Source organism: Callorhinus ursinus, unplaced genomic scaffold (genome assembly GCF_003265705.2).
Source record: "Callorhinus ursinus isolate GAN/ISIS: 27379988/994484 unplaced genomic scaffold, GSC_fseal_2.0 scaffold35, whole genome shotgun sequence".
Taxonomy (NCBI): domain Eukaryota; kingdom Metazoa; phylum Chordata; class Mammalia; order Carnivora; family Otariidae; genus Callorhinus; species Callorhinus ursinus.
In genome coordinates, this window is record NW_027397097.1 from 2,694,610 (window position 1) to 2,715,643 (window position 21,034).

Sequence of the window (21,034 nt, forward strand, 5' to 3'; positions counted from 1 at the left end):
AGCAAAATACTAGCATTTCAACCTAATTTCAAAAGATAATGTTAGGGTTGTCATATGCCAGGAATAATCTAGTTACTAACCCTCATTCAAGGGATTTGTACTACTTGTATTTTTCAGCTTATTGGTATATATTTATTGTGTTAAATATTTAATCCAACTTTAATTTTTATGAAATTTAATAATATACTGTTAATTATTTCAAGAAAGTTAATTTTTACTTGCTCTGAAAAGGGCCTGTGTAGGTTATTATATCTGGATCTGTGTAGGTTATTATATTCTTTGTACTTATGTTTATACAGGTTCACTATCCTATAATTTTGAAATTCATAATGTTCTGAAAATCACAGGTGTTTTAGGTAAGTTTGGAGCCACAGCTCATTTGTGGCAAAATTTAACTTGAACCAAAGAAACATTATTTATAGTTTTTATTTATTTCACTTAGTATGACTATTCAAATGTACTGCAAAAACACCATGCTTGAACCAAAAACTAATGATGTAATATATGGTGATTAACATAACAATAAAAAATTAAAAAAACAAAAAAAACAAAACAAAACAAAAAAAACACCATGCTTGATCATGAGGTCCTTCCCGTTGTTTAGGGTGTTATACAATATATGGTATATGGATCACCCTTCTAAAACCTGGAAAATTCTGTTATTTTATTTTATTTTTTAAATGTTTTATTTTTAAGTAATCTCTACAACCAAACATGGGGCTCAAACTCAGATCCCTAAGATCAAGAGTCCCATGCTCTACCGACTGAGCCAGCCAGGTGCCCCTAAAAATCCAGGATATCTATGTAATTTATTCATTTTATTTCTTTTTCTTTTTATTTTTTTAAAGATTTTATTTATTTATTTGAGAGAGAGAGAGAGAGAGAGAAACAGCATGAGAGGGGAGAAGGCCAGAGGGAGAAGCAGGCTCCCCGCTGAGCCGGGAGCCTGATGTGGGACTCGATCCCAGGACTCCGGGATCATGACCTGAGCCGAAGGCAGTCGCTTAACCAACTGAGCCACCCAGGCACCCCATTTTATTTATTTTTAAAAAATATGGAAGGCTTCATGAATCTGTGTGTCATCCTTGCACAGGGGCCCTGCTCAACTTCTCTGTATCGTTCCAATTTTAGTGTATGTGCTGCTGAAGCAAGCACCGAAAAATTTTAAGTTTTGAAAACGCATCTGAGGGTGCCTGGATGGCTCAGTTGGTTAAGTGACTGCCTTCGGCTCAGGTCATGATCCTGGAGTCCCGGGATCGAGTCCCACATTGGGCTCCCTGCTCGGCGGGGAGTCTGCTTCTCCCTCTGACCCTCTTCCCTCTCGTGCTATCTCTCATTCTCTCTCTCTCGAATAAATAAATAAAATCTTAAAAAAAAAAGCATCTGACCTGAAGGCTTTTGATGAGAGATTGTGGATCTATAAGTCACATATTTTAAATCTATTACACAACTTGGAAAGGAGTGGAGCAGTGCTCCTCATGAATCATAACTTATTCTTACTATACTTGGAGAGTAGCACTTTCGCTTAGAAGAGATGCAGGAACTCACAACTGGGTTGAGTGTGCGCAGTCTCTCAGGGAAGCAAACAGGAGCTATTAGATACCAAAGGTAAAGCTAAGAGAAAAACATGTCCTTCAGTAATGCCATGAAAACAAGACAAGAAACCGACAAAAAGCCTTGTGTCTGACACTCTCCAGATATATGTCGAGGCATGACTGGTTGGAACAGCCACATGAGGAGTATGTCTTTATTTTGGCAGCTCTCACAGATGCTCTGCTTTAAGAGCTGTAATCACAGGCTAGATAAAAAAGTGAACTCCCAGGCTCTTTTTGTCAGTACATTACCAAGGCATCTATGGAAAGCTCTGGATACCTGCAGACAGAGAACACATCAAATCCAGAGAAAGCATAAAGACTCATTATATAGATGGTAGGTTTTCTACAAAACCTATCTGAAAGACTGAAGAACTTAGGACAACCCCCTCTGACTGCCAGCACTGCTGTTTCTGGCCTTTCATTTTTGGATACTGTGGTCAGTATATGTATAGGAGGGTGGTACCTATTTACCCACAAGGAGGATTTTCCACCAATTCTCTATCAGTGCTTTCATGGTCATATGCCAATGCTTTATGCAATACAAGATTTCCATCAGCAGATAAAGCCACTCACTAACAATGAGAATTTTCAAGTGATTTCCCTGTATGGCATATTGATTCTATAGAGTCTTTTACAGAGAAGGATAATTTTTGGTAAATATTTTTTTCTTAGTTTTATTGAGAAATAATTGACATAGATCACTATATAAGTTTAAGGTATACAGCGTGTTAGTTTGATTTACATATATTGTACATTTTAGTAGATGCATAAAATGCCCCACTTAAATGAAAATTTAATGTGCAAAAGTCCTAAATTACAGCAAGTGGCCATTTTACTTAATATAACTTTTAATCTTTACATGGTAGAATTAAATATGACCACTAGTGGCTAAAATAACAGGAAAAGATCATGGATCAGAAACTTGTCAGCTATTTTTTTTTAAGATTTTATTTATTTGAGACAAAGAGGGAGCATGAGTGGGGGATGGGGCAGAGGGAGAGGGAGAAGCAGCTTCCTCACTGAGCAGGGAGCCTGATGTGGGGCATGATGCCAGGACCCTGGGATCATGACCTGAGCCAAAGGCAGACGCTCAACCCACTGAGCCACCCAGGCACCCCTGTCAGCTATTTCTTATATCTGTGATACTGTGATAAAAATGTCAGTTTCTGATATCTGTGAAAATCTTATTTGCCGTTCAGGAAAGGTAAAAAGGAAAGGGTCTTCGCATCCCCACTGGGAAATTTGGGGGAAAAGTTTCCGTAAGTTTTTCCTGTCTTTTTATGTGAACATGTGTGTTTCCCATGTTATTCCCCATCTCAGGCTGAAACAGGATAGAGGTCCTTTTCATAGGATGTGAGGAAATGTCCTTAAGGGCAGAAATCACTAGTTCTAGTAATGGAAGGGACAAAAACTGAGGTGTATGTAGGGCAGAGGTGCCGAAAAGTATAAAAGGGGTAGGAATGGACACTAACTGTTAGCTATTGGCTGCTCTTTATTCTAAACAGATTGCCTTTTAGGCTAATAAACCGCTAAAAAAGAGGCTGATGAGATCTACGTTTTGGAATGAAAAAGGAGAGCAGAAGTCCCAAGGGACTTTCAATGATCAACTCAATAATGGAGTTAAGAGTAGGGGTACCATAAATATAAAAGTGTTACAAGACTTCATAATCTTTATAATGTCTTCAATATTTGATAATTTGGTATTTTCTATAGCAATTAGGGGCAAAACCTAAAAAAATGAAATATGCTTATCTCGGGAAAAATAGTCAACATTTATTCTGTATCTACTATGTGCCAGGTACTGAGTCAAATGCTTAAGTATCTCATTTAATTTTCAAACAGATTAAGGTCTTTAACATTTACATATGAGAAAGCTGAATCAGAGAGGTTAAATATATATAAACATATAAATAAAATAAACACAGCCAGCAAATGGCACAGCCAGCAAATGGCATTGCCAGGATTTGACTCCAAAGTTCATGATTTCTTATTGTATGACACTTGTATCAATCTCTAACACAAGCATGACCCACATGACAGCTGAATGACTCTCCAAAATTGAGATCCTAATATATGTACTTGTCAATTTTCCCTTATAGAACATCCCTTTTTGGGGGGTAAGGGAAATTTTAGGGTACATCTTATATCCTTCTTAGAATAATCTTGCATTAAAAACTCATTTCAGCGAAGAAAGGTGAACATTACTCTTTCTAGAAAGATTTTTAACTTCCTGGTATCATCTGAAAAATGGTATTTGAGGATAGAAAGAAAGGACACTGTAGAAATCAATAACTCTATATGGAAATAAAGACAAGAAAATCTTTCAGTGTTAACCATGAGGTAGCTACTAAGTTACTACATCAGATGAACTTGCCACTGGATCATTGTCACTTGGAATGATCTTATGATTAACACTAAGATTCCCAATCTAATTCTATGGCTGTACAAAACAGAAATAATTGTGTCTTTATACAACCGTTTTGGCCAGTTTCTTTTGGTATATCACTCTAAAGCATGAGTCAAAATAATCATATATTAAAATAAAATGACAAGAAATTTCAATTCATCAGCAAGTAAAGATAAGCCAAAAAACCAAAATGGATACAATCACTTTAAGCCTTAATTAACTTTGACAGTAATATTGTGACTGTATGTTTTCATCTGGGCATTCTGGACTTTTGCAGGAAAAATACTACAATTTGAAATGGGTTATATTAAAAAAGGCTTCAGTTTCCCTTTGACAAAGGCGAGATTAGCTCTATAAATTCTTTCCAACATGCCTCTCGAGGAAAACTAAGGTGCTTTAGACAAGGTGAAAAATAAGAAGTTCAATCCTTTCACTATAAATAGGAAAGAAAATCCTTAATTTATATGGGAAAATGGAAAGCCCCAGTTTACGCATTCAGTGGCCCCCTACAAACACACACACACATTTTTAATCCCAATACTAGGTTCCACCCTTCATTAACATGCAAACCCACACATCCCATCTCCCCCACCCTTGACCCACACCCCCATATACCTCAGCTATGGTCATTCTCAGAGCACTGACAGGGGAGAGCTCAATATCCACCAGTTGGGCAGCTTTTAAACTCTGCCCAGTAAAGATTGCACAAGGACAGAAAACAGCATAGTTAGAATTTTAAGGCAAACAGGGACATGCAGCTAAGAACATTTAACACAGTGTCTAGAAACAGAGGAGGATTTAGGATTATAGCTGGGCCTTGGACAAGTGAGATGAGAGTCTACTGTTATTCTGATTTTTCTGAGGAAAATGGGCAGAGATAAATTGGTCGCAATTTTAAGTCAAGCTTGGTGAACCTGTCTACACCCTGTATCTTCTAATGCTCTGCTTCATTCCTCTCAGGTAAAGGAGTCAAATTATAGGACAACATTGCTCAATCATTAAGCAAAAGTGGATTGATTAAAAAAAAAAGCACATATAAAGGGCAAAAGTTATAATCTAGAGGTAAATGCTGATTTCCTACATTTCTTTATATAGCCACGAACAGGGCTCCTTAAAATGTAAGAAAAGTAACGAAAAATCTCCAGCAAAGGTTTCTATTAAACTGATACCATGAAACTCTGATATAAATTCCCCTGGTTCTGATTCCAGGCTTACTAAAAGACCTTATGAATATAATTTGACTTCCCTCTTGGCTTGCCTATATTGAAAGAATGTGCTAGATATGCCAACATGTGCTTTCTTAACTTGTAGAAGTTGATTGTCTTTTTTTTTTATGTTATCAAATTAGCATTTTGGTTCTATTTTTTTAAATTCAAATAATGGCAAACATTCTTCATAAACTCAATGATAAAATGCATGATTAATGTCTGCTTTTTAAAAATTGTCAATTTGGCATTTATGTTAATACTCTGACATTCTAAGAAATCTGAAAGGAATTATAAAGGGCCTGTAATTTTTTTTATAAAGCCAACCAAAATATGTGCAGGCACATATTTCACCGTTCTGTTTATTGATTCTATTCTGGTTAAAATTTAACCACTGGTTTCTTTGGAAGTGTGTACATGTGAAGAATTTCATAGATAGAAAGTATAATTTATATTGGAATTGAAAAAAATTTTTATTGAGTATTTTTCCTTCTTCCTTCTGTTCAGTTTGCAGGTTTTTAGTTACATGTCTTATAACTTAACCTCAGTTAAATTGCTGACATAAAAATACTGGGTTTTAGTCACATTTTAGAAAGGAGAAATGTCAGTTTCTCTGCATACTCACAGTTTTGTTATAAAATTAAGGAGATGCACTGAGCTTTTTCTGCCTGTTCCAAGGATAATAGTTACTTGAGCACAAACATAGTTTAAAAACAAATGGAATGAAAATCTGGAATCCCCTTACAGTATCACTGTCACAGGGCTGGAACTGGAAGGGCTGGGGCTTGTGGAATACAGCATTCTCTTGTAAGAACAGCTGAAGATTATAGTCCCGTACCACCTAAAGAGAAAATAAAGTATCTTTAAGCCTTTAATAAGGTTACGATGTCCAGTAATTATATTTTAAAATTTAAGATTTATTCTGCTGCTTTCCAAAAATGAGAAATCATCCAACACTGCCATCAAAAGAAAATGTTAAGTACACAATTTTTTCATTTTAGATAACAGTTGTTACTTATGTGTCCTATTTTCTCAATAGTCTAAATATGGAAAGCACTAGTTTAGAAACTAGCCCCGATTTTGGGACTAGATAATATGCAATATTTTAAGACAGCAAAAAGATTGCAATTATACAAAAAGTTGCTCTTTTTAATGGGGGCAGTGGGATGAAAACAGGGAAGCACATTAGTCCCTTAGGTCTCTCTCAGCTATAAAGTTTTGTAGACCTCTTAAAGTCTACTATATAGAGATGGTCATCCACTAGGAAACTGCCAGATAACCCCATCCATAGCACAAAATAGTATTAAAACAATTTTTTTTAAAGCCGCAAAGTGGGGCTTGAACTCATGACCCCAAGATCAAAAGTTGCATGCTCTACCAACTCAGCCAGCCAGACACCCCACAAAACAGTTTTTTATAGTACTTCTTGGCATCATTTCTAGGAAGTTACATTCTTTTTTTTTTTTAAGATTTTTTTTTTCATTTTTAAGTAATCTCTATACCCAGTGTGGGGCTCGAACCAACAACCCCAAGATCGAGAAGTTGCGTGCTCCACTGAGCCAGCCAGGTGCCCCTAGGAGGTTATATTCTAATTACCATCTTAAAGCATACTAAGGAATTCATACAGAAAGGGACCTCTGATACACAGAACGTAGCAAAACATATAGTACAGAAAGACAGCCATCTGAGAAGACTCCACTGCAGTATACACCCTGGGAAAGAGTGGAAATCAATGACATTTGATTGTGCAGAAACCCATTTTCCACGTTGCTACAGTGCTTACCCTTCACGTATCTTTCATTAGCACCTCTGCCAGAGGATGGGCAGAAGAAGAAGAAAAAAGTTTAAAGACGCTCTGTAGCTATACCTTAGTAGCCCTGGGAAAAGGGTTTACTGAAGAGACAGAGAAAGTAGGGGTTATATTTTACATTTTATTTACCAGCACAAACCCAGTTCCCTATCGCTCATTCAACAACCATTTATTGAGAGAGCTTACCAAGCCCAATGTTAACTGCATTGGGTGAGGACAATATATAGATGAATAAAGATAAATAAACAAGGTCAGCATCTTCAAGGAATTTATAATCTGGTAAGTGGGAGAACCAGACAGTACACAATTAAATATACTGTGGAAGTATGTATGTAGTGGGTACTAGGAGAACACAAAAGAGGGTGTTATTTAATCCAGACTGATGGGGTGAGATGGGATGAGGAGAGCTTGGGAGAATTTTGTCAGGCAAGGCTGGTTGAGTAAACATATTCTTAAAGGGAAATGCATTTTTTTCTTTTCCTGGATTCCTTGACACAGCCCTGAGAGTCTCACTAATCACCACGCAGAAAAAGCTAAGAGGATCACCCTTCTAGTTACAACCTTTTTAGATTTTTAACTTTATTATAACACACATAAAAGTAGAGACAACAATAAACCCACCTACCTCTCCCACCCCCTGTACTGAAGCAAGTCCCAGACATTTCATTTCATCCATAAATATTTCAGTATGATAGCTAAAAGACAAGGACTTTTTAAAAAAAAACCCTACCCATATTAAAATTTATAATAAATGCTTATAAAACAACCAGTAAGTGTTCAAATTTCCCTGACTGCTTAATATTTTTAAGTTTTTCAAATCAGGATCAAAATAAGGCCCCCACAGTACACATGGATGATGTTGCTTAGGTTTCTTTTCATATATAGGCTCCTTCCTTCCTCCATCTCTTTTTTTTTCTCTCTTGTAGTTTATTTGTTGAAGAAACTTTCTTTTTGTCCTGTAGCATTTCCCACAGCCTGAATTTTGTTGACTGCATCCTTGTAGTGTTCTGTTTCCTGTATGTCCTGTAAGTTGATGCTTGATTTCATTCAGGGTTTTTTTGTTTCTTGCAATGTGATGTTTACTTCCATGAGGAGGGCTGCCTCTGACTTACCTCTTTTTATGATATTAACCACTAGAGTGGGCTGAATGGTAGTCCCTAAAAAGGTATGTCCATGTCCTAAACCCTGGAACCTGTAAACGTTACCTCATTTGGAAAAGGACCTTTGCAGATGTAATTAGGTTAAAGATTTTAAGATCATTCCAGATTCCCTTGATGGGCCCTAAATCCAATGATAAGTATCTGTATAAAAGACACATAGAAGAAAACCCAGAAGAAGAGCCAATGTGACCATGGAAGCAGAGACTAGAGTGATGTGGCCACAAGCAAAAGAATGCCTGCAGCCACCAAAAGCTGGGAAAGGCAAGGACTGATTCTCCCCTAAAACGGTTTGAGGGAATGCAGCTATGCTGATCCTTTGATTTTGACTTTTGGGCTCCAGAACTCAAAGGGAAGAAATTTCTGTTGTTTTAAGTCACCAGTTTATGGTAATTTATACAGTAGCCCCAGGAAACTAACGTTAACAGGTCTATGATGATAAATGCCTAAATCTATTAGAGGATGCAAAAACTCGAGATTTTTTTCTATTTTTTCCTATTATTCTCAACAAGGAATTCTATCATTCCTTTTTCATTAGCTGGAATAATTCTATGAAAGAAACCTTGCAAGTCGACTATTTAATTACCTTGAGGTATAGTTTGTATAAGGAAGGCAAGATAAATGGTTAATTCTTTCCCTTTTTATCTAGTTTCCCAACTGAGTTCTTTCCCTAGAAACCTCCAAAGAATGCCTAATTATAACTTTAATAAATTATTATTATGAAGACACGGCTTTAAAAATATTCAATGTGTTTTACTTCACTGCAATTATCATTAGTGATGCTAAAATTATCCCATCTTTGGCCAGTTAAGATCACATCCTAAGTCCTTTTGGCATGACCTACTGGTTTTTGATAATTTTGCTAGTTTCTTTGGCTTCTATTGTGACAAACCATTTAAGGTTTATCTTATATATTTCACGCCCCAGACCTGGAGAAGCATACCTATCTTCCCCAAAAGCCCTGTCTCCTTACCCCATCCCTAAATGAGAGGAGAAAGTATTTAGAAAACAAAATCTGGACACTAGAGGTACTAGTTTAGTCACTGGTCTTTTTCTCAAACACTTAATTTTGAAATGAAGTCACAAAGAGGTCCTATGTACCTCCCAATGTTGGCATCTTGCATAACTATAGTAAATATCAAAATCAGGAAATTAACACTGGTACAAAGCACAGCGCTTATTTAGATTTCACCATTTATACATGAACTGATTTGGGTGTGTGTGTGTGTGTAGAGGTCTATGCAATTTTATCACATGTGTAGCTTCATGTAACCAGCACCAAAATCAGATGCTTAATTGAACCACCCACAAGACTCCCTTGTGCTGCTCCATAATAGCCATATCCACTCTCCTCATCCCTGATTTCTGGCAACCACTGACCTGTTCTCTAGCTCTCTAACATGTTATTTCACAAATATTATATGATGGACTCATACAGCACGTCTCTTTTTTTTTAAAAAAGATTATTTATTTGACAGAGAGAAAGAGAGAGAGGGCACAAGCAGGAGGAGAGGCAGAGGGAGAAGAGAGAATCTCAAGCACACTCCCCGCTAAGCACAGAGCCCAATGCAGGGCTCAATCCCAGGACCCTGAGATCATGACCTGAACCAAAATCACGAGTCAGAGGCTTAACTGACTGAGCCACCCAGGCGCCCCAGCACCTATCTTTTTAAGATTGCCTTTTTAAACTCAGCGTAATTTCCTTGAGGTTCATTGCAGCTGTTGCACGTATCAACAGTTTGTTCCTTTTTATTGCCGAGTAGTGTCCCATAGTATGGACATACCAAGTTTGTTTGATCCTTCAACTCAAAGAAGGTCATTAAACAATTTCTAGTTTTTTGGCTATTATGAATAAAACTACTATGAACATTTGTGTGCAAGTTTCTTTGTGAAAATAAATTTTCATTTTCCCTGGGGTATATGCCCAATCTCTCTCTTTAAAGGTGTTCCTAAGGTATAACCAACATACCATAAACTATATATTTAAAGTATAATTTGAGGGGCGCCTGGGTGGCTCAGTCGTTTAGGCGGCTGCGTTCGGCTCAGGTTATGATCCCAGGATCCTGGGATCGAGCCCCGCGTCGGGCTCCCTGCTCAGCGGAGAGCCTGCTTCCCCTCTCCCTCCGCCTGCCTCTCTGCCTACTTGTACTCTCTCTCTGTCAAATAAATAAAATCTTAAAAAAATTTTAAAAAAGTATAATTTGATAAGTTTTAATATAGCTACACCTGTAAAAACATCATCACAACCAAGATAGTGAATATATTCCTATCAAAGCTTTCCTCACCCCCCCTGTAATCCTTCCCTCCATTCCCTTCCTGCTCCCCGGTCATTCCTTGTGATAACTGAGATGAAGCTTTAAACCTTGTTACAGATATATCCTTCAGCACGTAGCACAGCGACTTTGCCTTAAAGTAGCATTCAATAAACAGATGCTTAAGAACACCGGTCTATCCACTGCTGAGATTAAGTAAAAGAATACCCATATTGGGGCACCTGGGTGGCTCAGTCAGTTGAGGGTCTGCCTTCAGCTAAGGTCATGATCTCAGGGTCCTGGGATTGAGCCCCGAGTTGGGCTCCCTGCTCGGCTGGGAGTCTGCTTCTCCCTCTCCCTCTGCCCTGCTTGTGTTCTCTGTCTCTCTCTCTCTCAAATAAATAAATAAAATCTTAAAAAAAAAATACCCGTATTGCCAATGCCCTCTTTATCACATGCCTCTTTCCTAATTACCCTTTCATTACTTTTAATACCACAAATATATTGTATATATGTATGTACTGTGGCCCACTGTAATATTTAACCCCTCCCTAAACATCTGGAAGCAATTTTACTCCCTTGGGGGAATATTACCCCCTCTGAGAATGCATACTCTAGCAGTAACCATCCTACTAAATTTTATCATTCTTTTTTCTTTGAAATATTATTACTACATATGATATATCTCAAAATGCTATTATTTTCTTGGGTATTTTTGAACTCTAAATGGCATCTTAGTGTTTGTATTCTTTTGTAACTTACTTTCTTGTCAACATTGTATTTGTGAGTCTCATGCATATTAAAGCATGTGCATATAGATCTTTCAATTTCACTGCTGTATAGTAATCCATTATTCATCCTATTGTGGACAACTGGGTTCTAGCCTTTTCAAATCTTATAAAGTAAGTTGTTATGAACATCCTTCCAAAAGTGTCCTGATACACATGTATAAGAGTTTCTCTAGGATAATTTCTTAGGAGTGGAATTGCTGGGCCATAAGCTAAGTGCATCTTTAGATGGACTTGGTAATACCAAATGTTTACAAATTGGATATACCACTTTGTACTCCCCAGGGCAGTCTATGACCACCTGTTAATCCATATTCTCACCAATACTCATCCCTGTCTATATTTTTGTCAATCTTATAGGTATAAAATAGAATCTCATGGTGGTTTTAATTTCCATTTCTTTGATTAATAATGAGGATAAGCATCTGTATTAGTTTCCTAGGGCTGCCAGAACAAAGTATCAAAGACTGGTTGGCTTAAACAACAAATTTATTTCCTCCCAGTTCTGGAAACTAGAAATCCAAGATTAAGGTGTTGGCAGAACTGGTTTCTTCTGAGGGCCTCTTTTCTTGACTTATAGATGGCCATCTTTTTCTAGTGTCTTCACATGGTCTTCCTTCTATGTCTGTTTGTGTCGTAATCTCCTCTTATAAGGACACCAGTCGTATTGGATTAGACCCTACCCCTATGACTTCATTTTACCTTAATAACCTTTTTAAAGGTCCTATCTCCAAATAAAGTCACAATCTGAGGTAATAGGGATTAGGACTTCAACATACGAATTTTAGGGGGATACAATTCAGTCCATAACAGCATCTTTTTATGTGCTATAGCTATTAATATATTTTATTCTGTGGGATGTATGTTGTATGATATATCAGCAGTTCACTCCTTTTTATAGACAAATAATATTCCGTTGTATGGATATACAGTATTTTATTTATCCAGTCATCGGCTGATGGATATTTAGGTTTCCACTTATTGGCTATTATGAATAATGCTGCTTTCAACACCTATATTTGATTTTTTGTTTTAATACCTGTTTTCAATTCTCTTGAAGTGGAAGTGCCAAGTCATATGATAACTCTAAGTTTCACTTTCTGAGAAACTGTTTTCCACAGTGGCTGCACTATTTTACATTCTTATCAACAATGCTTGAGGATTCCAATTTCATCACATACTTGCTAACACTTGTTATTTTCTCTGGTTTTTTTTTTATTATGGATTGAAAGATTTCATGTCACTAATATTTCAGTATTCCCCAAAGCATTCTACAGATTAATAATTTTTTAAATCAATCCCAGTGGATAAAAATTGGTATTTCATTGTGATTCTGATTTCCATTTCTCTAATGACTAAGGATATTAGACATCTTTTTATGTGCTTATTGGCCATGTTGTATATCTTCTCTTTTTCTTAAGATTTTATTTATTTATTTGACAGAGAGAGAGATAGCGAGAGGAGGAACACAAGCAGGGGGAGTGGGAGAGGGAGAAGCAGGCTTCCCACTGAGCAGGGAGCCGAATGTGGGGCTCGATCCCAGGACCCCGGGATCATGACCTGAGCCGAAGGCAGATGCTTAATGACTGAGCCACCCAGGCGCCTCTATTCTTTTTTTTTTTTTTTTTTAAGATTTACTTGTTATTTGCGAGAGAGAGAGAGAGAGAGAGAGAGAGAAAGCAAGTGAGCACGGGGAGGGGCAGGTGGGAGGGAGAGAATCTCAAGCAGACTCCCTGCTGAACACTGAGCCCACAAGACCCATAAGATCATGAAATTGGGTCATTTGTCTTTTTGTTGAGTTGTAAGAGTTCTTTATATATTCTAGATATTAAAACCTTATTAGACAAATGACTGTAAACAATTTTAAAGAATAAACAGTAAATAATTATTACAAATAATTTTCCTCTCCTTTGGGCTGTCCTTTCCATATTCTTCATAATGTTCTTTGATACACAAAAGCTTTTAATTTGAAGAGGTCCACTTATCTATTTTTTCTTTGGTTGCTTGTGCTTAATATTAGAACTAAAAATATATTGCCAAATCCAAGGTCATAAAGATTTACCTCTATGTTTTCTTGTACAGCTTTGGGTCATTGATTCATTTTGAATTTTTTTTCCTTTCTCTAAGATTTTATTTATTTGACAGAGAGAGCACGAGCACAAAAGCAGGGGGAGCAGCAGGGGCAGAGGAAGAGGGAGCCTGACATGGGGCTCAATCCCAGGACCCTAAGATCATGACCTGAGCCGAAGGCAGATGCTTAACCAAATGAGCCACCCAAGCGTCCCTTGAGTTAATTTTTGTATTTGGAGTGAGGCAGGGGGTCAACTTCATTCTTTTGCATGTGGTTATCCTGTCGTCTCAACATTTTTTGTTGAGAATACTATTCTTTCTTCACTAAATGGCCTTGGCAACACTGTTGAACATCCAATAGCCATAGATGTTTGGGCTTATTTCTGGACTCTCAATTCTATTTCATTGGTCTATATGTCTATCCTTATGCAAGTACCACACTATTTTGATTAATGTTTTTTAAAGATTTTATTTATTTACCTGACAGAGAGAGAGAGAGCGCGCACAAGCAGGGGCAGGAGCAGAGGGAGAGGGAGAAGCAGGCTCCCCGCAGGGCAGGGAGCCCGATTCGGGGCCTGATCCCAGGCCCCCGGGATCGTGACCTAAGCCAACAGCAGACACTTAACCAACTGAGCCACCCAGGTGCCCTATTTTGATTAATTTTGCATTAAGTTTTGAAAATTGGGAAGTCTGAGTCCTTCAACTTTTTCTTTTCAATGTTGTTTTTGGGCTATTGAGGGCCCCTTAGAGTTCCATATGAATTTGAGGACTGGCTTTTCCATTTCTGCAAAAAAGGCTATTGGAACTTTGATAGGGAATGACTGAATCTGTAGAATGCTTTGGGGAATACTGAAATATTAGTGATATGAAATCTTTCAATCCATAAATATTTATTATTTCTGTTTATTTAGGTCCTCTTTAATTTCTTTCAGCAATGTTTTATAGTTTCTCAATGCAAAAGTCTTTAAATCCCTTCTTTAAATTTATTCTTGGTCTTTTATTCTTCAGATATTATAACTGGAATTATTTTCTTAATTTTCTTTTGGTTTATTCATTGATGGAGTATAGAAACACAACTTTTCATGTCTTGATCTTACACCTGTAACTTTTGCTGAATTCATTTATTAGCTCTAGTACTTTTTTTGTAGTTTCTGTAGTATTTTCTATTTATGTCATCTGCAAATACAGGTAATTTTACTTCTTCCCTTTTAATTTGGATGCCTTCTATTTTTTCTTTTTTTTTTTAAGATTTTACTCATTTATTTGAGAGAGAGAGTGTGCTCAAGCAAGCACAAGCAGGGGGAGGGGGAGGGACAGAGGGAGAGGGAGAGCAGGGCTCAATCCCAGGACCCCGCAATCATGACCTGAGCTAAAGTTAGATGATAAACCAACTAGCCATCCAGGCGCCCCATTTCTTTTTCCTTGATTCACTGATCTGACTAGGACTTCCAGTACAGTGGGGGAAATGGGCATCTTTGTCTCAAGGGGGAAAGCTTTCAGATTTTTACCACTGAGCATGATGTTAACTGTAGGTTTTTCATATGTGCCTTTTATCTGTTAAAGAAGTTCCCTTCTAGTCCTAATTTGTGTTTTTATCATAAAAGAATGTTTAATTTTGTTAAATGCTTTTCCCGTGTCTTTTTTTCCCCGTTTTTTGAGATGATCATGTAGTTTTCTCTCTCATTTTATTAAGTTTACTTTTTTGCTTAGTCTTCAAAGTATTAAGAATGGCAGTAATAGACAATTTAATTTCCAAGGAAATCTAGAATAACACTTTTATTTTCTGAATTGTTTAAAGAGCTATGTTACTCATTAGTAGGAGTTTCCTTATGCAGACAGAAAGTAAGCACACATGAAAAACTATAAAGGCCAGCAGAACTACCTTTGGAGTTACTATCCTAGAGAAAATATTTATGACAACATCTGCTTCAGTTACATATGCAAAGCATTTCATAAAATATTAAGGAGAAAAGCAAGCTTCATAAATAATTAAAATTAAACAAAAACTCCTAGGGCCAATGTGTTTCCCTATAGGGGATGAAAGATATAGAGAGCACTGTAACTGCTACAGTGTGTCAGTACAGATTATCCCCAAAGTATCTTTGAGAATATGTACAGTTACAATTTAGATATGGTGGGGGGAGGGGGGAATAAACTCCTCCCCCAAGAAGACAAAGTAATAATGGTGTAGAATAAAAACCTAAAGAGTTTCAAACTTCTCTCTTGGTTATCAGATCACTGTGTTTCTTTTAGCAGTATAATAAGAACAGCAAAACAAGCTCTTTGTAACAGAAAAGCACATGGCATAAAACTTAGGAGTTATGAGCTCTTCTGGTATTTGGAACAAAAGGGCTCATCACCCCTAGTTACATCATTCTTACTTTCAATCTAAACAGAAGAGCATCTCATTTATTCCTCATCCTTGGGGAGCAAGATATTCATATGAGTGACTACAGAGGAAAATGAAAGCTTATCTCTTTATGTGTCCAAATCAGTTTATACATTTTAAATTCATTTTCTATGCAAATAATACAAGTTAGAGAGATAACACAGTATAGTAGTAGAGCGTGGAAAATGCTACATCTGAGTATGCAACCTCAGGCAGCCATATAAACTTCCTGAATCTGTTTTCCTCTCTGTATAATGCACACAATAATACCAACCTCAGAGGATATGCTAAAAACTCCTAGAAAATTAAGTGTTGTGTAAAATATAGTTATTTTTTTAAGACTATACACTTACCTGCTTTATAAACTAAAGGTAGTGTATCCAATCTAACTTATTCTCAGAAAAGGAGATTTCAGACAATTTTGTCAGAGGACAATCCCCCTGATAAAATTAGAATGTAATAAAATAAAAACAAAATATAATTTCTAATAAAATTAGAAATGAAAAACATTACCCCACTACATACTCCCACTGAATGAAAACTGGGAAAACTCACTTCTTAAATAACTCATAAGTTAACAAGAGGAAAAATGAAGAAACAACAAACAGCCCTACATATACAATGCAGTTAAAGTAGAAAAAGAAAATTTTTAGTTTTAAATGGATTTACCTGAAAACAAGAAAGACTAAAACAGGATCTAATACAAAAAGAAGCCTGAAAAATAATAAGCACATAGCTGCAATAAAGTAGAAGGAAATAAAGGCAGAAATTAAGGAAATAAACAATAACATGGAGGAGTAGAACAAAAGCTGGCTCTTAGAAGAGATTAATAGACTGGTAAATCTGATCAACATGAGAGCGCACAAACAGTATTAGAAATGAAAAAGGAGACAACTGTTAGAGGCACACAAGTTTATACAGAAACATATACCATCAAATTTGATAAATAAAATGGACAATTGTCTAGGAAAGTGTAAGTTATCAAAATGTGCTAAAAAGGGAACAGAAACCCTGAATGGATCAATAAATATAAACAATTTGATCACTAGTCAAAAATCAACCACTCCATAAATGGAACAAAGCCAAGATTTTTTTTTAAAGATTTTATTTATTATTTATTTGAGAGAGAGAATGAGACAGAGCACGAGAGGGGGTTGGGTCAGAGGGAGAAGCAGACTCCCCGCTGAGCAGGGAGCCCGATGTGGGACTCAATCCCAGGACTCCAGGATCATGACCTGAGCTGAAGGCAGTCGCTTAACCAGCTGAGTCACCCAGCCGCCCCAAGATGTTTTTATAGACTCTTTCCCCTAACATTCTCTTACGGAAAATGTCAAATGTACATACATTAAAATAAAAAGACTGGAAACACCCATATACCTACTACTTAGGTTCTTCAATTAACATTTTTCTTTTTTTAATTTTATTTAACTGTCTGAGAGAGAAGAGAGTGAGCACGCATGCACAAGAGCAGGGGGAGAGGCAGAGGAAGAGGGAGAAACAGACTCCTCACTGAGCATGGAGCTCAACTTGGGGCTCTATCTCAGGGGTCTGGGATTATGACCTGAGCTGAAGGCAGACACTTAACCCACTGAGCCACAGAGGTACCCCCAATTAGTATTTCTTAATATTTGTTTTCACAAAACTATCCATCTTTCTGTTCATCCTTCTTTCCATACATCAATCCTTTTATATCTTGTATTAGGTTCTGAAGAGTAAAAATAAAGGAAAATAGAAGTATGACAGGATTTCAAAGCACCATACTAGTGATCTTTATATTTCCACATCAACTTTATATTTTAAAGGTTTTTCTAAAAACAGAATTAGAGCTATAGTACACTGAAAACAAGAATATATACATAATGAGGTATTCAGGAAGAAGAGTCTATGACTCTCTCCTTAAGAAACCCTGATGCTTTTCCAAACAATATCTTAAGGTATTAGCCTGTTCCTGCTTCCCCTGCAAAAAAATAGGACCAAATTGGATCTTTAAAAATAGCCATTATAAAATGAATATATTCTTACAAACGTATGCATTCAGTCAGGAAATATTTGCTATGCATTTATCAGAATAAAAATAACATTACTAATCACAAGAACAATTTATCTTCAAAAGGACAGTTTTTCTGCTGCAAAAAATTTTAATCTGTCAGATCCTAAAGAATTCAAACAATTTTGTTTGTTTTCTCTGCACACAGTGTGAACATGCCAGCAAGCTGCTGGCTCTCAACACTTTAAGATTACTATCAAAGAATGACAGCATATAGAAGGTAAGGTTAATTAAAAAAAAAACAGGACTGAGTATTCATTTCTTTAATGATTATAAAATACTACTTTCCTTTTTGTGCTCTTTTATTATTCTTTGCACTGAGATATAACCTTGTTGTTCCCCCAAATGAATGAGTTGAATGCATTCAAAATTTATTTTGAGTGGAAGGTAAAACTCTTTAAATCATTTCTTCTCAAAAGCAAAATATAGGGGCGCCTGGGTGGCTCAGTCATTAAGCGTCTGCCTTTGGCTCAGGTCATGATCCCAGGGTCCTGGGATCGAGCCCCGCATCGGGCTCCCTCCTCAGCGGGAAGCCTGCTTCTCCCTCTCCCACTCCCCCTGCTTGTGTTCCTGCTCTCGCTATGTCTCTCTCTGTCAAATAAATAAATAAAATCTTAAAAAAAAAAAAGCAACATATATGGCAGCAGGCTCACGTCCTGATCTAGCTTGTATCATCACTTCCCTTTTTCCCCCTTGTGCCAACTCATCAAGAAGAGAACTCCTTACAACTTTGTTAGAAGGTATACTGTTTCCAGGAAATCTGCCCTTTAAAGCATTCTTCTAATATGTTGGTACCTTCATTTTGTTTATATACAAAGACATTTTAGATTCTAAAATGGATAACATCACATATTTCGCTAAAGGTAACTTACCTTGCTGGAGGTTTCTAATAAAAACTGGAATGTGTTCTGCACAGCTTGGCATGTCTCTAGCTCAGTCCGGCTGAAGGCTATTAAATAATCCTTCAGGTGATCATATACATTTCCATCAAGAGCCTGTAAAAGAGTAAACAAAAGTAAAAAAAAATTATGACAAAGCTCTGATACATAATGCCTAGTGTTCACAAGGTAAATTCAGTTTAAAATCCATTAATAATGAGTGGACAAAAGATAAAGATTGTTATGTATGCATACATGTAAACAGTAAACAATCACCTGGGAAAATGTTGAATCTTTCTAATAAATAAGAACTAAAAAAGAGAAAATCCAATATTGGTAAAGCTATGGGAACAGAACAAAACTTGGAGACAAAGTGGCTAGGTTCTGATCTTTGTCTGTTTATTAAATGCGTCAACCACTGTAGTCACTTTAATAAGAGAGTAGGTATGGGAGTGGAATGAAACAATGGTTGTGAAAGGATCCAGGCACAGTGCCTGAAACAGAGTAGACATGCAAACATTAATCTCCTCCATTTTTTATAAGATTTTATTTATTTATTTGACAGAGAGAGAGCAAGAGAGCACAAGCAGGGGGAGTGGCCGAGGGAGAGAGAGAAGGAGGGAGCCTGACATGGGTCTCAGTTCCAGGACCCCAGGATCATGACCTGAGCTGAAGGCAGATGCTTAACCGACTGAGCCACCTAAGCGCCCCAATCTCCTCCATTTTTCCTCATCCACTGTTGGTAGGGATTATAAGTTTTTCTTACTATAGAGCAGAGAAAAATACACAATAGAAGTGGTTTAAAAAAAGTGACTCAGGGGGGTGCCTACGTGGCTCAGTCGGTTAAGCATCTGCCTTCAGCTCAGGTCATGATCCTAGGGTCCTGGGATCAAGCCCCGCATCAGGCTCCTTGCTCAGCAGGGTGCCTGATTCTCCCTCTCCCTCTGCCTGCCACCCCCCCTGCTTGTGTGCTCTGTCAAATAAATACAATCTTAAAAAAAAAAAAATAAAAATAAAGTGACTCGGAAGTACAGTTTTGGGGAAGAAATACCAATGAAATGTCTCTAAGTAGTTTTAAATGTTCTTTGTTTAAGCATTTACAGTAGAACTCACTGAAATTGAAAGGGGAAAAAAAAAGAACACCACTCAACATTTGAAAAATAATTAAGCTATGATATATATATATATATATATATATATATATACATAATGACTAAAATATGTATGCCAACAAAAACTGTGGGAACTATAATTGCAAAAGCATGTATAAATAATTTTAGGTTAAAAAAATAGAATAGTATACATATTAGCAACAAGTACGGGCAAAATATATCTACAATAATAATAATAATCAAAAAAGGTTCTGGACTCTTGCCTATCAATGGAGGTCTTAAAAATTGAGGTAAAATTTGTACAACATAAAATCCACTATTCTAGCTATTTTAAAGTATACTATTCAGTGGCTTTTAGTACATCCACAATGTTGTACAACCACCACTACTAATTCCAGCACATTTGCACTGCCCCAAAAGAAATCCCATAAACACTAGCAGTGACTCCCATGCCCCTCTTTCCCCCCCACCTCTGGCAACCACTAATCCTTCTATCTCTACGGATTTGCCTATTCTTAGACATTTCATATAAATAGAATCATAGAACATGTGTCCTTTTGCGCCTGCCTCTGTCATGTAGCATAATGTTTTCGAAGTTCATCAATGTATTAATAGTTCATTTCTTTTTATGGCCAAATAACATTCCCTTGTATGGATATACCACATTTTGTTTATCCATTCATTGGCTGATGGCCATTTAGGTTGTTTCCACTTTTTGGCCATTATGGATAATGCTGCTATGAACATTTATGTACAAGTTTTTATTTGAACATCTGTTTCCAATTCTCTTGGGTATATGCCCAGTAGTGGAATTGCTGGGTCCTCTGGTAATTCCATGTCTAACTATTTGAGGAACTGCCAAACTTTTCCACAGTGGCTGCATCATTTTACATCCCCACTAGCAATGTATGAAGGTTCTAATTTCTCCACATTTTCTTCAACACTTGTTATTTTCTGTTTTTTAAAATTATTCAAGTCATCTTAGCAGTATCTCATTGTGGTTTTGACTTGCATTTATCTAATGACTAATAATGCTGAGTATCTTTTCATGTGCTTATTGGCTATCTGTATATTGTCCTTGGGAGAAATGTCTATTCAAGTCCTTCACTCATTTTTAAATTGGTTTGTTTGTATTTTTGTTGTGGAATTTTAAGAGTTCTTCGTTTATTTGGATACATATATTTTATGAGATGTATGACTTCCAAATACGTTCTCCTATTTTGTGAGCTATTTTTTTCACTTTCTCAATAGTGTCCTTTGATGCACAAACGTTCTTATTTTGATGAAGTCTAATTTAGCTATTTTTCTTTTGTTGCTTGTGTTT

The 21,034-nt window shown here is 36.7% G+C and overlaps 1 protein-coding gene and 1 non-coding gene across 2 annotated transcripts in view; both read right to left on the minus strand.

Moving 5' to 3' along the window:
• Nucleotides 1-21,034, minus strand: part of FCHSD2 (FCH and double SH3 domains 2) — a 244,164-nt gene that overhangs the window by 53,684 nt on the left and 169,446 nt on the right. Inside the window, exons 6-7 of the mRNA XM_073879594.1 lie at nucleotides 18,593-18,775; nucleotides 5,953-6,048 (exon numbers count right to left, since the gene is read on the minus strand). Coding sequence (XP_073735695.1) covers nucleotides 5,953-6,048; nucleotides 18,593-18,775 — 279 coding nt within the window. The remainder of the gene's footprint in view (nucleotides 1-5,952; nucleotides 6,049-18,592; nucleotides 18,776-21,034) is intronic.
• On the minus strand, nucleotides 1,049-1,155 carry LOC112806374 (U6 spliceosomal RNA). Its single transcript, XR_003203841.1, has one exon. It is a non-coding gene; the product is annotated as a U6 spliceosomal RNA (small nuclear RNA).